Source organism: Peromyscus leucopus, chromosome 5, assembly GCF_004664715.2.
Source record: "Peromyscus leucopus breed LL Stock chromosome 5, UCI_PerLeu_2.1, whole genome shotgun sequence".
NCBI classification, from domain to species: domain Eukaryota; kingdom Metazoa; phylum Chordata; class Mammalia; order Rodentia; family Cricetidae; genus Peromyscus; species Peromyscus leucopus.
Window position 1 is genome coordinate 57,707,579 of NC_051067.1, and position 19,566 is coordinate 57,727,144.

At 43.0% G+C, this 19,566-nt stretch overlaps 1 protein-coding gene across 5 annotated transcripts in view; it reads right to left on the reverse strand.

Annotated features, from left to right (window-relative positions):
- Positions 1-19,566, reverse strand: part of Prkcq (protein kinase C theta) — a 136,027-nt gene that overhangs the window by 52,577 nt on the left and 63,884 nt on the right. For all 5 annotated transcript variants that reach the window (XM_028891421.2, XM_028891430.2, XM_037205970.1 and 2 more), the window contains 7 exons: positions 13,197-13,359; positions 11,204-11,235; positions 11,028-11,113; positions 9,766-9,895; positions 5,394-5,503; positions 4,488-4,605; positions 2,591-2,751 (listed from right to left, as the gene is read on the reverse strand). In XM_028891421.2, the coding sequence (XP_028747254.1) occupies positions 2,591-2,751; positions 4,488-4,605; positions 5,394-5,503; positions 9,766-9,895; positions 11,028-11,113; positions 11,204-11,235; positions 13,197-13,359 (800 nt within the window). The remainder of the gene's footprint in view (positions 1-2,590; positions 2,752-4,487; positions 4,606-5,393; positions 5,504-9,765; positions 9,896-11,027; positions 11,114-11,203; positions 11,236-13,196; positions 13,360-19,566) is intronic.

Here is a 19,566-nt window from a genome sequence, read left to right on the forward strand (position 1 = left end):
GGATCTTGCTCTGTAGACTAGGCTGGCCTCGAACTCACAGAGATCTGCCTGGCTCTGTCTCCCGAGTACTGGGATTAAAGTCGTGGACTACCTCTGCCAACCAGCCCAGAGCAACATGTAATCTTAAGGACTGAGCCATTTCCCAAGCCCAGAGAGTTACATAAACTCATAACATTTGTTTCTTTTATTGACTTTTAGGAAATGTCAAAATCAATGGTGCCAAACTGAAAATGCAAGGGTCTAGGGTTAAAATGATCTATGCATGCAGTGATGGGAATGTAGATCAGTTGGTAACATGATTGCATAGCGTGCAGGAAGCCCTGAGTTTGATACTCAGCACCGCATAATCCAGGCATGGCCTGCAATCTTGTAATCTCAGCATTAGAGGTGGAAGCAGAAAGATCAGGAGTTCATGGTCGTCCTGCTGTGCAGTGAGTTTGAGATCAGCCTGCATCACATGAAACATTGGGGGGAGGTGTCTTTGTTTGTTTGTTTGTTTGTTTGTTTTGTTTTAGAAGAGATACACAGTTGCCTCTGATAGCTGACTTGGAAGAGTGCTTGCAGCTTGTATGAGAACTCAGACTCATAAATAGTGTTCACATCTCCAGAAAATAAGTAATTTGTTAGCATTGACTTAAAAGCAGATTGAAAACAATAGCAGACTACCATTTTGGTTAGAAGCCATGTTTTCCACAGAGAGCCAAAAAAATGATGAAATGTAAGTTCTTAAGAACTCTTAGTACTCTGAGAAAGAGAAATGGATCGGCTGAGTTTCTGCCTTCTCAGTGTGCAGGGCCCAGCATCTCGGTGCAAAACGGCACCATACATTCTGCACAGAGTAAGAAGGTACCTAGAGCCCGGTATGTCCTCAGGGATACTTGCCAAGCCATGTCTGTTTAGCTTATTAACTTTGTTCAAATGTAGAAATCCACATGGGAACAAAGAAAGATAAACATTCCATTAACAAAAGTACTCTGTTGGTAATTGTTTCTTTTAGTAAACCAGCCTAAAACCAGCCATAAAGCAAGAGCCAAGAAGGCAATTGCCATCTACATAACGTCCTTTCAATTTTTTTGTATCAGGTTATAATTGCACATTAATTGCTGCTAAATTATAATAAAGACTGGCTGTAAAATTGCCTGTTGCACTCAGATTAACACTGAATGAACTGCTGTGGTTCGTATTATTGAGGAACTGAAAAGGATTCATGGATCTCAGCTAGTGTTTGCAGGGCAGAGGAGGTTTTATGAAAAGAAAATGCATTAGTGTTCAAATGCAAGCATACTGGAACACAGTATTACTCAGCCATGGTGGAGTCTCGGGTGCACTTGAACTTGTTTGTTGTTAAATAAACTGGGTAGACGTTGCTGCCAAAGCCTGAGCAGCAGGTGCTTACTGTAAGCTGGCTTTGGATTCCCACAGTCGTGGCATAGTGGCCCTTGGTTAAAAATTTCCTAAGAGTTCCATCTAACACTTTAAAAACAGTTAGGAACCCTAGTAATGAATTGCATGTCTGCAATGCTTAAGATACCCAAAAGCCTGTATTCTGTAACATTCCCCTTTACAATCATTAACTTGGAAATTTTCTGTTGTCACTGACGGTTGAAACTTCTTTAAGTGTACGAGTGTTTGTGTGTGCGGTGGAGCATGTCTGTGGAGTCTAGAGGCCAGCCTCACATGCTGTTCCTCAGGAGTGTCCGTCTCTTTTTGTTTTTTTGAGACAGGGTCTCTTGTTTCCTTGGGACAGACTAAGTTGGCTAGGCTGGCCAGCTAGCCCAAGGGACCTTCTGGTCTGTTTGTTTCCAGTGCTTGGATGACAAGTACATGCCAACAAACATGATTTTTTTATGTGGGTTCCGGGAACTGAACTCAGGCCCTTCAGTTTGCAAATCAAGTGCTTCACCAACTATCCCCAGCCCTGAGGATAACTGCTTTCTCCTCATCTCTCTCCTTTCTCTCCTTCTTCTCTTTCTTCTCCTCCTTCTGTACTTGCCCTCTATGACTGACAGAGACAAGTTGTTTCCCCTACCTCTGCCCAGTGCGTGGCAAGAAGGATAGGGAAGGAGGACTTTCCTCAAGGTCCATTTTCCAAGACTTTCTTGAACTACAGTGTTAGTGCCTGAGCTGTGCCTTCCTCCCTTCCCATCCTTACGTGTCACAGTGAAATCTTGGCCCTCATACTTCAGAGTATGAACCTATTTGGAGATGGTCCTTTAGATGGGTAATTGAGGTTAACTGAGGTCACTCTCTGGGCAATACTCTAGGCACGGGGAAGAGGCAATGAAAAAATTAAACGACCAATGTGAACAGGAAATGGCCACTTCCCTGATTCTTTGGTGCTCAAAAGACATCAAACTCAATCGCATGTGATGTACATGGACTTAAAGCAAACGGCTTTGGGGCCAGAGATCCATAGGAAACACAGGCTTTTATTACCATTGAGTCACTCAGCTCCCCATTTAATGCTGGGCACTCTCTATTCTCCCACCACACACTGGGGGTACCCTCTTGGCACACATCCACGCCATCTGGTCCTAGGAATTGAGTGTCACCCACTAGGGGCTGTAGTCTGAAGTCGCCGGGAGCATACCTTGCCGAAGCTTCCTTTTCCCAGCATTTTGTGCAGGACAAAGTCATCAATCTTCAGTTTCAGCTGCAGAACGGCTTTTTGCACATTCACTTCTGGTTCAGGAGGATGGTCCGTTTTATCCATCCCATCCATAGGGGACTCCCAGGAAATTCCCTGGGGCTCTGAAAATGGCAAATCAGTTGTGAAATGTAAACAGGTAAGTCACTTAGGACCCCTACCCACTGTTTTCTTCCATGTCTTATTCTGGGATTCCGGCTAACTCAGTTTAACTCCTCTCCACCTGTCTGTAAATTGGGTATGGACTGTGCCTCTGTATCTAGCCAACAGCCTAAAAAATGGTCTAACTTAAGAAAGGCTGGACTCAGTCAAAGGCTGTGTATGCAAGGGAGAGACAGGGAGAGAATGTTTAATAATTTCAGGTCATTGGGAAATAGGAGTTTTCACAAATCTGGGGGGAAGGGGCTTCCCACTGTCTGTGTGGCTCCCAGACACAGTGACATCACTTTCCATGAACCACAATGTGAGCTCTGAGAACATGGCTTCTTGTAGACATTGTTAAAGATCTGAACCACATTAGCATCATGGTCTTCAAGGCAAGATGCTGTCCTCACTAAGGTCACTGAGACTGATCTTCTTTACTGCTTGGAAATCCTTCCAAGATGGACTTTCAATCTCTCTTTAAAATTTTTATGCCAATTTAGTCCTTGAATGATGCCAGAAGAAGTACAGAAAAATGTTTTTAGGAATCCCTCCCTTAGAACTATTACCATTAATATTTTCTTGTGTACGTGGGTATGTGTATGTGTGTGTGTACGCACATGGAAACCAGAGGTCACCTTCAACTACCATTCCTCAGGCACCATTTACCTTGTTTTTTAAGACCGGGTTCTTCATAGGCATGGAACATACCAATTAGGCAAGGCTGGCTGGCAGTGGGACTCTAGGATTCACTTGTCTCCACCCCCACCTCATGCCACTGGGATTATAAAGGAAGACCACCATGTACAGCTTTTTTTTTTTTTTTAAATATCTCTTTGGGGTATTGAACTCAGATCCTTGTGCTTGCAATTATAAGCATTTACCAACTAAGCCATTGCCCCAGTCCTTAAGATTCTTCAATATTCTCGAAGTCCAAAGAACATATTTTATAATGTTTGCTGATATGATTCAGTACCCGGAATCATGTAGCTGCCTTTCCCCATAGGTACTTTCAAGCAGTAGGCACATGACAAAGGTTAAGGCTTAGGGCCTTTTTTCCTTCCTGTCTTGAAACCTCACAGAAGGGTCTGGAAGGTGCAGAACAACAACTCTGATGCCCTGTCCTCATCTTGCTTCTCAGAAGACTAATGTCATAAAACCACTTAACACGGGTAGGAAGTGACACTCTAGTACCCTCCGCCAGCAACCCCCTCACAAAAAACTCCTGGTTAGGCATGTCTTGGTTTTACTCTTAAAAAGAAGAGTAGGCCAGGCAGCAGTGGTGCACGCCTTTAATCCCAGCACTAGGGAGGCAGAGCCAGGAGGATCTCTGTGAGTTCGAGGCCAGCCTGGTCTACAGAGCAAGATCCAGAACAGGCACCAAAACTACACAGAGAAACCCTGTCTCGAAAGAAAAAAAAAAAAAAAAAAAAAAAAAAAAAAAGAAGAAGAAGAAGAAGAAGAAGAAGAAGAAGTAGAAGGAGGAGAAGCTGTAATCAGGATATATTGTCTGAGAAATGACTGTATTTTCAGTTAAAAAAAAAAGTAGGGGCCTCAAAGTTAATAATTGTATTTTTAATCTTTAAATAGAGAAAAAGGAAGCTTATCAGACTAGGCACACGAAGAACTCAAATCCAGGGTCAAATTGATCCTGACAGGTGACTGACATTGACTGACAGTCAACCACAGCGATAGCTACCTCTTTTTCCAGGTGTCGGTACACATGGTGGCCTGGCTTCAGTTCTGACGGAGCACGGGAGACCGATCTCAACTGGTCCTTCTCGGAAGATGTGTTCTGAATCTCTTAAGGAGCGAGCCTAGATCATAAACAGGGTCAGACAACCCAACCACCTGCGGTTGCCACCGTCTCCCACCCACAGAAAGCATACCGCACACCTGTCCCTGGGGACAAAAGGCGTTTAAGACTGTGAAATGTGCAGGACAGTCAAAGCTTTTCTTCCCTTCAGTGCTCTTAGGATTCTTGAACTTGCAAGCATCCATAGCATTTAATGCCATCTGCAGCAGGCATTTAGCTCCTTTTTACACTTCAGGGGGACTAGCTGGAATCTTCCATATACAAGTAGCCTCATCCCATAACAAGTAAGGGTAGGAAAGAGGGTCAATGGCAAAGTAGCTTATGCAGAAGGTAACGCCAAGCCTCAATGAGAATTGGTTCTTAAGAGATGGGAATTTAACCTATGACAAGGTGTAAATGGCCAGGCAGAAGTCACCTAGACTCAGTGTCCTGAGACAATTCTGGAGATGATTCTAGTAAGCAGATCTTTGCCCTCCAGCTTTTTAGATAGCCCTAAAATATAGATATAAAGCTGGCAGTAAATCATCAGTAATTTTAAGGAATTCATTTTTCCTCTACCTGCTCATTCTATGAAGACTTTATGATATTGTAACTAAGCACACAGATGCATGAATTCAGTAAGCATCTCAAAGGTGGCAATATGGGCAGGAAGATGAAAAGCCCAAGGCAAGTGTTCAGAAGGACACCCTGGGACATCCTGTTGGGATGACAGAGTGAGAGAGCAAAGGACTCGAGTGGCCCTTGTGGAGGGGACACAGGGAGAATCTCAACAGCCTCTTGCGGCTTCACCTGTTGGGTGCTTTCAATCATTGCTAGTGCTTCAGCCATTAGCTTCTGGTTTATACCACAGAGGTTGGCGACCTTTGTCTGGCATCGGTGGTGGACGTTCATGCCACATGCTGAAAGGAAGAAAGTAGTCCGTGAGGAACAGGGAAAGAAACCCCGGGAGCTCCAAATGACACCTGCTTGAGGGAGCATTACAGTCTCGTGTCTATGGAAGAAAGTCTGTGCTTGGCATCGCATCTGAGACGGACTGTGGAGAGAAGCACGAAGCTGACATCAGTTCTATTGAAGCATTTATTGATGGTTCTACTGATTAGGAAATGCTAGGATAGAAGAGGGTGCCCTTCCACTCCAGTCCGGAGACTGAGTCTTCCCTTTCCCAGCTGCCCTGGGTGGAGCTTCTGCAGGACGAAGCCTAAGCTGAGGCCTCAGCCTGAAGAAGGGAAATGGACAGGGATGAGGTGGTACTTATGCAAATGAAGGGCGAGGAGTAGGCAGGAGGCAAGAAGCCCCAAGACCGTGGGCTCACTTTAGGAAGAGCCGTCGTTAATAAACTTCTTGACTGGTGAAGATGGGGCCATGTAATGAGGGCAGAGGTCTGAGCCCTGGCTAGTGGGGGACATCCAGGATGGCTGGGTCTCCTGTGAACAGAACTTAGAGACTGAGCGGCACTTTAGAAGGGAATCAAACAGAGTGAAGGAAGCTCTTTGACGGACTGCAGTGCCCTAGTGGAACTGGACCTAGGCACCAGGCCTCAGATTTGATGAAATCAGACAACTTTCCACAAAGCCTTAAGAAGAAAGCCACAGAACTTCCTCACTGGGGTTCTAGATGGGGATGCCAACACCAGCCTGGCAGCCGAATGGGGGTCTTGCCTCAGTTTTCAGGTCCCCCAAACACATGCACCCCCAGATATTATGCAACTACAGGGAGGGCAGAGGACCCCTACAGTTACTGGAATTGTGCTTAGGTTAATATCAAGGTCATGAAAAAAATGGTATTTCTTACATGTGAGGTAATGTCTTAACTTTACACCTGTGGCCTAGTTAACAGAAAGTGGCAGAGAAGAGAGCACACTTTCGTCCTTGCAGGTCTGCCAAGATGTGGTTTGTAGTTTTTCCACAGAAAAAGAAAGAGAAGTGGTCACTACATGAGTGGGGAGGATGGTCTTTCTTGGTTATTGCTGACCTTGCGCGAGCTTGAACAAAGAGCCCCAAGGTTTCTGAGGAGGATCTCTAGCACTATATACAATTTCTCGCTCTCTGAATGCCTCTGATGCTGTCTACATAGGCTTCTAGCACTGAGACCCTACAAACACCCTGATTCACAAGTCTTAATAACATCATCCTGGGATCTTGGGATCCTCCTTTTGTCTGTAGGAGGATGTGTCTATGTAAAGACAACTATTACATCATGCTATTAGTTTTTAGAAAAATTTCCTTTTGAAGGATCACCATTACAATCAACAGAAAAACTAGTATAAAGACTCCAAGCTCCAGCAGAGGAAAGCTCTAACCTCAGGTACTACTTGCGTCTACCCAACTACTTAAGCATTGTACTAATAGAAGGCAGTTAAGACCCCAAATTTAATCTGCACTGCTTATTAGCAAGCCATGTGCACAGAGTTTCACACAGGACTGCAGTTCAGCAAGTACAACTTCTCTTCCAGCATTATAATTTACATCAGCACATATAAAAACATCTGGGTGGGGCTGGAAGGTGGCTCAGTGGCTAAGAGCACTTCTTGCTCTTGTAAAGGATCCAAGCTTAGTTTCCAGCACCTAAGTCATATAGCTCACAACCTCCGTGACTCCAGCTCCAGGGGATCCAATACCCTCTTCTGACATCCATGAACTTGGACTCACACACACACACACACACACACACACACACACACACACACACACACACAATTTAAGATAAAACTTTAAAATATCGAGATGAAATTGTGGCAGCCTTCACCTTTTAAATAGTCCACATTTTTCTAGACAGTTCATCATAAAATAAATAAAACAGTATCTATGTAAATAAATTTCATTTGCTATAAAAATTTGTTTAAAGTAAAATCTTTTAGGCATATTTAAAACTTTAATAGCTGCAGCAAAAGCTCTGCATTGTTGATATAGCTACACTGGATTTATTTAGTAGGTTTTAAGGCTTCTATTTTGTTGCTGTTGCTGAGACAGAGTCTTACTATGTAGCCTAGGCTGGCTCTGAACTGGACATTCACCTGTCTCAGCTTCCCAAGTGATGGGAGTACAGATATGTAAGTAAGACACCAGTTGAGAATTAGGTACATTGGGATTTTTATTTTACTTTGCTCCTTAAAATTGTAGCCAGGTCTAAGCTTGACTCTGATGCTCAGTCAGGAAGAAAGACCTTTATTCCCATTGTAACACTACGAGTCTTTGTTACTAACCTATCAGGTGGAAACTTGACCTCTGTGATCGCAAATAGTCCCTTCTGATGACTATTTTCATGGGAATTACCGTGGGCAAGGAAAGAAGACAGTGTAAAGGCTGAGGATGCAGGGCACACAAGGAAAGGACTGATGAGTGGAGGTAAAAGTGAGGCAAAGAGAGAGGGATAAAGATAACCAGAGGAAGGGATGAGAAGAGTCAAGAAGTGAGGACGAAGCCTGGCGGAGAAAACAGGAATACTAGGGAATATGAAAAACAAAAAACGGAAGTTGAAGTGGGGAGGGGAAGGGAGGGAGGGAAAGGGGGGAAAGGAGAGGGAATAAAAGAAGAGAGGGAAGGGGTTATATGAAATCCAGATAGTAGGAGGGGGAGGGGATGGAATGGGAAGGAAGGAATGTTAGAAAGAGTAAAGCAAAGCACACGAGTGTGAAATAATGCTAAGGAATCTTCAGGGAAGTTCTAAGCTTTGCGATCATGCCGTCAAGGTCAACTTCTGCCTTAGCAAGTAGGCACCAAGGCTCCCAGGAGACGAAACCTGACTATGAGGTGGTCACAGGAGTAGCAAGCAGTGAGAGTTTTGTCATTTGCCTTTCTGTTTATATAATTAGGATGTCTGGATATTATTGTTCCCTAAGAATTAATAATAGTTTCCATAATCCTACATGTCAAAGTTTCCTTTATAACAGGCATGTGGAGAAAAGGACACAAGTAGGACTTTGTGACGCGTAAAGGGGTTCTTGAGGTGAATTCTGATGGCCAGTGATGACTATGGGTAATAATCGGTAACCCTAACTCTTCCTGTTTCCACTAAGGTGCCCCTCTTAGGCTCCCCCAGGTACATGGACACTACTGAAGTGAGGAAAGGGAGACAGAAGAGGATGGTCTTCCAATTGTAGGAGGCTATCTCCAGCTCTTAAAAGAGAAGAGAAAATAAGTAATGCTGCAAAGTAAAATAAAAGGCTGGTATATGTAATAGTTCATCACCAGAAAGGTCTTTTTATTTGGTAAGAGCCATCTTGTGAATCATCTAGGTCTCCCCTTCTTTCTCACCTGCAGGGCAGAGTGCTTTGTTGGTCTTTGTTAGACATTTTTGCCCTCGTGACTCCCTAGTTATAGCATTTCAGTTTTTAAACTTAAGAGTTTTAGATCAAGAATGCCTAGTTTCTCTTTTCAGTGTAGGCCTGAGCACCTTCACTCCCAGGGAATAGTAGCGATGTATATAAATACAATAAAAATAAAATAATTATAATTATAGCTTAGCTCTGCTATAGTCCAAACCCCAGAGGAAGGTTGGTCCGTCCTGGACACAGTCGCTTCTGGGCACTTGGAGTTCACAGCCATAGTTTAGGATACACTCTGCAGCTAATGTCCCGGAGTTCCTCTCACTAGAACCATCTACTATTCAAATAGACACATATGTTTGCTCCTTGATGGGATGACAGAAATCATCTCATTAACTGGTACTAAGGAGGAGGGCAGGGGTTCCACATAACTCAGTCTGCTAGAATTAAGATGGGGGCCCAGAATATAAGGGACAGCGTATTGGGTCAGAGTGAAGAGTCCTTGGCAGAGGGACCAGTCAAAGAGGAATGCTGTCCTTTCACTCCAGGACTGAATATAACATTGAAATACTCAATGTATTTCAGGACAGGATGTTTGACCTTGACTGAGCTATTGAGCTTTGACCTTGACCTGTTGAGCCTTGACTTTCACCCTAAGCTATGGAGCCTAAACCTTGAATCTGACCAGTTTTGCACTTTCCTTGGATGTGAAGATGGAAATGTGGCAGGGTAGAAGGATAGTAGTGGAAGTCCATTTCTCAGGGAGGTGGCACTCATCTTCATGGGCACATAAAGAAGGGTACAGAGGTCATCATTCCAGAGCCTCTCCTTCCCTCCATGATGCGCAGGCAACACTGGGGCTGTGCACAGGACCCACACTGATGCCTCTGCACTCACCGTCACACTTGAGTCCTTGCCTCGCCAGTCCCCACAGCAGTGTCCCACAGTGCTCACAGAAGGTTGGACTCTTGTAGTTGTAGACTTTGAATCTGTGTGGCATGTCGATCTTGAACCTCTCCTTGTGGAACTGAAAGAATGACAGAAGACCTAGTGGCATGTGTGTCTCTAGGTCTCAACTTCTGATAATCTCTTAGATGCATGGCACACAGCGATTGTATTGAAAACATGTACAGCACGGGTCCTTTAACCACAGACGGCCTACCACCTTCCCAAGGTATTTGAAGAGGCCTGCAGTTCTCCCAGGGGAGAGCACACGTGGCATCCACATGTGTCAAAGCATGTGCCAAGCACCAGGAGGCCCACAGTTGATGTCTGAGGCAGCTGTCTCGACAGATGGAGTGGCCATGTCAGGAAGAAGGGATATGGATACTTTTTTCAATGGGAGCTAAAGAAACACTCATTTGGTATTGCTTGATGCCATTATGAACATTAGGTCAAGATCTAGGAACATCTGAATGTTGAGAGGTGGCCCAATGGACTCAGGTACAACAGTTGGAGACTCAAGTAACCACACAGGGTTAGTGAACACCTGTAGGGTAGAGGACTAGAATTGAGAAGCATGTGCAAATTATACAGTAGGATTTGAAGACTTGTTAGGGAAAAATAGTGTAAAATATTTTATATTGATTACATAATGAAATAGTAATAGACTTGGCTCAATTAAATATATGAGTCAAATGAATTTTACTTGTTTATTCTTTGGATAACTTTATTATTTATTCTTGTGGCATTGGGGATTGAGCGAGGGCCTCTCACATGCTAGGCAAGTATACTGCCACTAGCCAGCCATATTGTCAGCCTGCTTTACACTTCTTATTTCTAGACGGAGTCTCACTGCCTCAGTGTCCTGAACTGCAGTCTTATGGCACCACACCATGTCTGGTTCTTTACTGTGGCCACTTGAAAGGTTAAAACGACATACACGGCTCTCACTATATTTCTATGAAACAGTACTATTTCAGGTTTAGGTGAACAACAGAACTCTGATGATAATGAATGCTTGAATGTGCAAGAAATAAAGATAACCCAGAGAACAAACTATTATTTTCTAAAATACATATCCATTTAACTCACTGTTTCTGGATCGCTTATTTTCACCAGAGGTTTTAGTAGCTATTGAGGTTAAGAGTGAGGCTGACAATCTGATTTGCTGGAAAAGGTGAAGAGAGTAAAGCAATGGAATCTAAATACACCAATACCATGGTTTCTCGGCTATTGATAGCTGATCCTGTGCACTTGGCTATCACTTTATCGATACACTTCTTGTGAATCGCTGCATTACATTCTGAAAAGAAACAAATGCCATTTATAATTTCTGGAGGAACAACCCAATTCAAAGAACACCGAGGATACAACTGAAACGCTCTGTACTTACGTCGGCACTGGTACCCCTGTTTGTTCAGTCCCCTGTAAGAAAGCAATGTGAGATTCAAATGCATGTTGACATTGGCATCAGCAACAGAAATGTTCTATAGGTAAAAGAGACTGCGATATTCCTAAGACCACAGAGGATTCCCTCTGATTAGTAACCCGTGTGTACCACTTGCCAAGAAAGTATTTTAATTTTATGTTGCTTTACTTAAATTTTTATAATCAATTGAGCGATATTAATTTTCTTTTCATCTTTTCATTTTCAAACAAACTGCTTACCACACCAGACCAAAATGTATCACAGGCTCCTGGCAATAAATTTCTATGTTCCCCACTGAAGAAATAAGTCACTGCCTCGCTTAACTAATGAGTGAGCCACTGCCTTGCTCATTCTTGTTTCTACACAGATGAGCATACTCATCTATGAAGTATTTCATTTCCTCATTCTGAGAGTCTGAGAATATCTTTTACCCATAAAGCTTGACATAAAGACGGGATCCTGAGCGGCTCTGTTGATTAGAAACAAAGGAAACAAAGGGAGTCCGGGTGATGAGAGGCAAAACACTTAATGGAAGTTCACTGTAATCTGCTGGCTTGAGGATTCTGGAAGCGGGAATTTGTGCATTAATGGTTCTGCACGAGCCTGAGGGGACCAGCATCTCTTAGCGGGCACAGATGTTGAGAGCAGAAACAGGCATCATTTCACTCCCACTCTACCATAGCTTTTGCTGTGTGGTTACCCTGATCTGTGAGGCTAAGACACCCAAGAGCTTCATTTCAGCCATTTGTTACAGTGGGATGGTGCTATCTGGTGCAGTGCACAGCAGTGCAGCGGTTGGGCTATTGGGATGATGAAGGTGTTGACTATAAAATCACACAGCTTTGCTTACAATAACAATCCGCCCTCATCTGTTCCTTCCCTCACGTACCAGCAGCCTCTCAGTTAGTCAGAAACAAAACTCCATTGGACCTTCTCATGTTTTGGATCTGAAATGCCCCATAGCCATGTGCTAAGGTTTTGGAACTAGCCAGTGGTGATATTTGAACTGTAAGGAGGTGGGATCTGGTAGAAGGAAGTGAGGTCACTGGAGTGTGCCCTTGGAAGGAATGCTTGGACCCTGGTGTTTTCTCTCCTCTCTTGCTTCCTGGATGCTTTAAGGTGCCTTAAGCAGCTCTGTCCCGCCTCAGCTTCTTGCCTTGTCATAGGCCTAAAATAAACGAGATAGGCAACCTTTTTTGGAACTGTGAGATAGGCAACCTTTTCTGGAACTGTGAGCCCAGATAAGCCTTTTCTCCTATAAGATTGATAGTCGTGGGTATTTTATCATAGTCAAGGAAAGCTAACTAACAGAAAACTCTTTCTGGAGTGGGTCTCCCTCTTCCAGAGCCACATTATTAAAAAATCTCGTGTGGAATCAGGCTTTTTAGACATTTTCAGTGCTGATCAGCCCACTGAACACCATCCTACAGCACTCAGCCCCTCACACTTTCTCACACTCACTCACACTCCATCACACTCCCTCACACTTTCTCACACTCCCTCACACTGCCTCACACTCCTCCCTCACACTCCCTCACACTCCCTCACATTCCCTCACACTCCCTCACATTCCTCCCTCACACTCCATCACACTCCCTCACACTTTCTCACACTCCCTCACATTCCCTCACACTCCCTCACATTCCTCCCTCACTCCATCACACTCCCTCACACTCCCTCACATTCCCTCACACTCCCTCACATTCCCTCACACTCTCTCACACTCCCTCACATTCCCTCACACTCCATCACATTCCCTCACACTCCCTCACACTCCCTCACACTCCATCACACTCCCTCACATTTCCTCACACTCCCTCACACTCCCTCACACTCCCTCACACTCCCTCACATTTCCTCACACTCCCTCACACTCCCTCACAGTGAGGTACTCAGGGCACAGCAGTGACAAAAGACAGCTCTTGAAGCTTGGGAGAAAAACACGAAGTTACTGTACCAGACAAATTCATGGCAGACAGAGCAAAATGTGGGCTGAGGGAAAAAGGTGGCTGTGAACTCGTGGCACTTCACGTGGTGGACTTTGGCCTGTTTGATGGCTCCTCGGCGATGATGCAAGGCAAAGAATCCTTCATTCTCAAAGTCACTCATGTCTTTTGTGTCTGTAGAGAGAGAACAGGGGACGCAGTGAAGCAATAGGACAGTCACAGCTGGCCGGAGAGGGTGGGGACCTGAGAAACAGAAGCAGTAAGTGCTGAGTGGACACACTGACCTCCCAAGGGCTTGCGAAGGTGGGGTGACGGAATGGAATCACCGCAGGAAGCATGACTAAAGGACTGGATTGGTCCATTGTTTACTTCTCTAGCTCAGCTAGCCCTCTTTAGTCTTTTAAACCAGAATTCTGACTTTCAAGTCTGTAATTCCACAGAGTAAGGTGACCGACAGCGATGTGAGAAGGACAGAGAACTCTGGTGCTGGGGTGCTTTGCATAGAGTTGTGTTTAGATAAGGTACCAAAGATTGAAAGGAGCAAAAGAACTTTGGGGAGAAGTTTAATGTTCTGGTTCCTGATGGCTACAGTGATCAGATATACAAGCTACATCCTCTGCTGTAGAAAGTGCCAGAAAATTAATAGTTCAAAGCAAGTTTTTCGATGTCGAGGTCATCCTGTGTCATTTACATCCAACTGTCTAATTTGAACATATTTACTCAGCCCTGGGCTTGTGGGCCGTCATTGTCCATAGCATCTTATGCTCAGATGAAATCTCCCCAAAGTGTTGAAGGAATCGAAGACGACAGAATCCTGAGAATACCTATACTGCCTAGGCTGATGCTCAAGACCCACAAGGAACACAATATGGTGAGTCACTAAGTTGCGCAGTGAACACTTCAGCAAACTGAGAGAATTAACACAGTAAATAATAATGAAATAATGAGATCTCCGACCTGCCACTAAAGCAAGGGTAATACATTTAATGATTATAATGCTTAGAATCATAATTTGTCATAAATTGGAGACTGTTGGATCACTTGCTGTTTCTTTTTATCTACAAAAGTGGAAATTCGGAATTCATGTTCATATTTCAAATGCATAAAGAACTAACAATATGGGACTAAACTGCTTCTATTATGGCTCAGCAGCAAGAGGTCTAACCACACACTTGAGGTGGGTGTATCTGCTAAGGAACCTTACTTTGCCATTGTCAACAGTGACTGGCTGGGAAGGCAATAGCAAGACAAGTGAGATATTGTGCAGGTAGAGAGGCCTTCTCCTAGGAAACTGTCTGAGTTTTATCAGACAGTTTAGGACTCACATCTTCTTGGCAGCCATCTCTGGGTCTATTTCATGGAGAATGCAAGCTCCTATGTGCAGGGAATTCCCCAAACTTTCCTCACAGTTCCTCAGCTGGGCCATCATGCTCTGCCTACTACTTTCACGATAAACTTGTCAGGTCACTTCATTCGGAATTAGGAGGGGGAATAATCAAGGCTTGGTGAGTGTGAGTGAGAGACGGTCACCAAGTTAATAATTTTCTTCCTCAATTTAAGGAATAACTATACAGATAAATCTATAAATTGTGACCTGTATGTGTCAGTTCTTAATAAAAGCAGACATTTCGGTTTTAGTTCAGAGGCAATGAAATGGAATGAATGAAAGTATAAGACATTTGTAATTTGTGGAGTAAAATGTATATTCTAGAGCCCTAACTGTATTATTATAAATATGTATATATACCTCTCTCATCTAAATCTATACCTATATTATTTATATCTATGTATGTATATAACCTTCTATATGTTAGACTATAGTAAACTTAAGAACATTAGAACATTCCACAAACAAATTTTTCCTTACTCCTTCCTTAATCTCTAATCTTTTCCGTCATTATAAGGGGATACCCATGTACAAACATAGGTTTTGTTTAATTCTTTTGGTATTGGCAGTGTTTATCTCTGAAATGAGACGGCCATTTCTTTTGTATAAACAACTCCAGATCTTTTATTTAATTGGATCTTTTATTTAATTGACTTGTTTTCAGTCAATCAAACACTGATGTTTCCTGAGCATCTAAATTTCTGTTCTGAGCATTCTACAGAATTCTGAGGTGTTCTTCCTAACCATTGGGCATCTACAGCTAAGCCAGGGAGACAGGAAAAACACACAGACAAGAGCGCAATTTAGAAGAGCCAGAATGTGACAGTGTAATGTAGATTCAGATGGTTTGGGGATCTAGGAAAATAAATTACTAAAGGAACCAAGCTGAGAATGTAAGAGAAAATATTGAATACTTACAGATTTAAAAAAAGAATCTTTCAGCATTGACAAATGTCAAAGAACTTGAAGGCTGAAAAAACTGGAACTTGTTCAGCAGGTTCAATGTCTCAGAGAAATTGATGTTAGCAAACTGATCAAGATACATGGATTTTAAAGGTTTAGGAATCAAAGGAGCTGGGTATGTGCCCCATCCCTAACCCAGAAGCAGTCTATGATTGATAATCACTTCCAAATGAAAACTGAGTTTCTTCTATGGGAAACAAACTGCTCCTAAGGGTAGGCTGCATGCCCAGCACCAGATGGTCAACAGAAAAGGAACCCGATGGCATCTTTGGAGGTTCCTTGTCTTATAATGTCTTATACCAGGTCCCTTCCTTTTCTTAAAAAAAAAAAAAAAAACAACTCATTTTTTTAACCTTTATTTTACTTATATATATTTTCTTCTCCCTTTTTAATCTATAGGTCCTGTGCATATATATTATGGCTTCCACTTTAGTATTTGTGTGGGGTTCTTGATTGTGTAAATGAGTGGGTCTCTGTCTCATATGCCTTCTCTTGGGTTCTTTTCCTTCTGTTTGTTTTGTCCAATCCCGATGTGTTGGTTTTTGTTTCATCTTATTATATTTTATTTTATTCTGCTTTGTTTTGGTGCTATCCCATAGAAACTTCTTTGTTTTCTAGTGAGATCTAGAAGGGGTGGGTCTGCATGAGAGGGAGGAGGGGAGGACCCAAGAGGAGCAGAGGGAGGGGAGCCATAAACAGTATATATTGTGTGAGAAAAATAACCTATTTCCAATAAAAGGAAAAAAAATGGGGGGAAACCCAAAGGAGCAATGAAGAAAAAATGACTAACATGTATGAACTATATCTTCAAGAACTGCCAGGGAGGGTTGGGGCTGTATCTCAGTTGGTAGAGTGCTTGCTTCTCATTCACAAAAACCTAGGTTAAATTCTCACTATAGCATAACACCAGTACAGTGATGCATGCCTCTGATCCTGTCCTAGCACTTGGGAGGTAGAGGCAGGAAGATCAAGAGTTGAAGGTCATCCTCAGCTATATATCAAGTTTGAGGTCAGCCAGACCACCTGATATCATGTCTTAAGAAAAAAAATGAATAAAACAGAAATGTCATGTCAGGGAAAGAGAAAAGAAATACCCAGAAAGGCAAAAAGGTTAATATACATATTTTTCAAACTAGGAAAAGATGTCTTAGCAATCAGGAGGAAACCACAGAGAAAAGGGAAAGTTGACATTAGAGAGGAAGTATATTGATGAGGCAGAGCAGCCAGGGATGAAGCATGAGGTCGACAAAGGGAAGGACTTTCTCTAGGACCGAGGAAGAGGAAGAGCAAACAGCTGCATCCTAAAGCACACAGGCAGAAGAAGCTGCCATCAATCATACTGGGCCAAGGTCCACCTTCAAGGTGGAAAAGAAGGGTAAGATACCTCAAGAAACCAAGAGCTACGAACTTGTCAGAAGGTAGATAGACCTTTGGAGCAGCTATTATCTAGGAACCTATAGAATTGAAAACTACTGAAAGTCCAGGGGAGCCCAACCAAGCCATCTAATTATCATGTATTTCTGCTTATGTGCCTAGTTTATAACCTAGTCATGAAGTTAAATAAGTAAGAGGTGGTTCAACCAATGCTGCTCTAGGGCTCGTACTGGAACAATGGGAAAGTACACACCTCTGCCCTTGCCCGCTAGACTCTACCCACCCATTTAAGGCTTCAACTTGCAGAGTTCTAAACTCTTTTGAAAGGAGAGAACTTGAACCGAGAATGTGGATGATGGAGTTCCCTGTTGGAAAACAACTGCCTAGGCAAGCATTCTACCAGGTTTGCCTGCAAAAGGTGCACAGAGACTCTCAAGAGCTGCGCTAGGAGCCAGGCTACATTTCAAATATAGAATTTGTCAGAATCATTTACTTGGTGCTGGTTTTGTAAGCATACAAGAGCTATGGGGTCATGGAGGATTGCACCAAGGTTCCAGAAAGCCACCAAGACCTGGCAGGGTTGGATTCCCTGCAAGGAAGCCCTGAGAGTCCATTTCATGAAACTATGATAATGAATCCTAAGTTGAAATGGAGACTCCAGGATGTGGGAAATAGCAGGATTGTGGGATGTCTGCCGAGGAAAGCAACAGGCACGGAATAGAACAGTGCAAGGCAGGCTATACGTGCAGAAAACAGAATTATCGGGGAAGGGCTAACTAAGCCTATTTAAGCCCAGATACTGCCACTAAAAACTTTAGATGCCAAACGTGGAGCTGCATGGAAATGCAATTTGGTATTTCCCTTGCTGAGTTTGTCTTGTTATTTCTTTACTACGTCCCTAGATCTCTTTTAGAATAAGAATGCTTACTCTACGCCATTGTATACTGTAAGTATATAAGTTGCCTTTTGATTTTACAGGAGTTCAAGCTAAGAGATTGCTTTGATTCTCAGGAGAGATTTTGGACTTTGGGATTTTGAACTACGTTGGAACTATTAAGACTTAGGGGGCTATTGGAGATGAACTAAGTGCATTATGAGATGGCTACAGGCATTTGGGATGCCAGGGGTAATGTTCTGGACTAAAGGGATGTGTTTGGATCTCAAGTTGATGGGGGTTACCTTGTTCTGGTTAGTCTTCACTGTCAATTTTACCAGATTTGGAGTTATCTAAGAGGTACACCTCTGAGAACACCTGTGAGGGTGCTTCTGGAGAGGTTAACTGAGGAGAGAAGATCCACACCAAATGTGGACCATGCCACCTCACAGCCTGGGCTCCCAGACTAAGAAAAGTGAAAAAGGAGGAAGCAAGCTGAGCACCAGCATTTAAACTGCACACTAGCTTTCATCTTTTTCTGCTTCCTGACTGAAGACACCAAGTGATCAGCTGCCTTGTATGACGATGCCATATTCCAAAAACATCTCTTACTTTGTAAGAGACTGGATTTGTTGCTGTATCTCACAGCCAGAGTTAATAACACACCATGAGATCATTTAAGATTGATATCCTACTGTGCACACAACCTCTTTGTTTAACCTGCCTTTAAGAGAATAATGTAACAATCAAACTTACCTGCCTTGGATTTCCCACACAATCAACTTTTACAACCTAATCTAAAGCGTAGCTACAGTTACATACTCTTCCTTGCCCCAGAGTAATGCATGTGCATTATTTGCTGCAAGCAGCAGAAGTTGAAAGCAACTTCCTAAAATCTACTATAAAGGTTGAAAGCAACTATTAATGGACATTGGTTGATAAATAATGATGTTTGCTGTCTGGGTTAGCTGGGATCAGTTGGAGTCAGTGATTTAATCTCTTCTAAAACTCAAAGATTTCTGTAAAGCATCCCATTCCTTCTCCATGTGATGATTTCTATGCTGTTCAATAAAGACAGAATGAGGCCCTTTGTTAGAGATAGACAGTCACACCACTAAGGCAGATACCATTCACACACATACACACGCACGCATGCACGCACGCACGCACGCACAGGCACAGACTCAGACACTGACACAGGGAGAGATTCGCAAGACAGCATTCAGGCAGGCACAGAATCAGACTCATTCAACAGACAGAGGACAGAAGACTGTAGAGCATGAAATAGAGAATTCAAATCTGGACTCACTCGTGACTAAATGACTCCAAGGGGAAGGGCTTTATTTTTTCTGTAAGGTGGCACTGATGTATTACTGGTGACTTGGACTTAATCACCAATGAGTTAGAATCCGCACAGCTTTGAGTCTTTGCTGCCATGACCCCCACCCCACGCCATGGTCAACTATATCTCCTTAATTTTGAGACCAAACAAATTCTTAAGTTGCTTTTTTTAGAACAATGAGAAAAACAAAGCACACAGCTATAACCTCATTAGCAGACCTAAAAAGTCTAATAACCATGCCTTAATATTTCAAATACTTGGTAAGTGTTCCCTATTTGTCTCATAATGCTATTTGAATCTTTAAATCTCTGAACTAAAATTCATTTCTTGTTGGTACAGTTTGAATATCCTGAATCCCAAAGTCCAAAATCCAAAATGCTAAACATATTTTGAGCATAGATGAAAATACACAACTGGGAATTTCTATACCATAAAGCATTG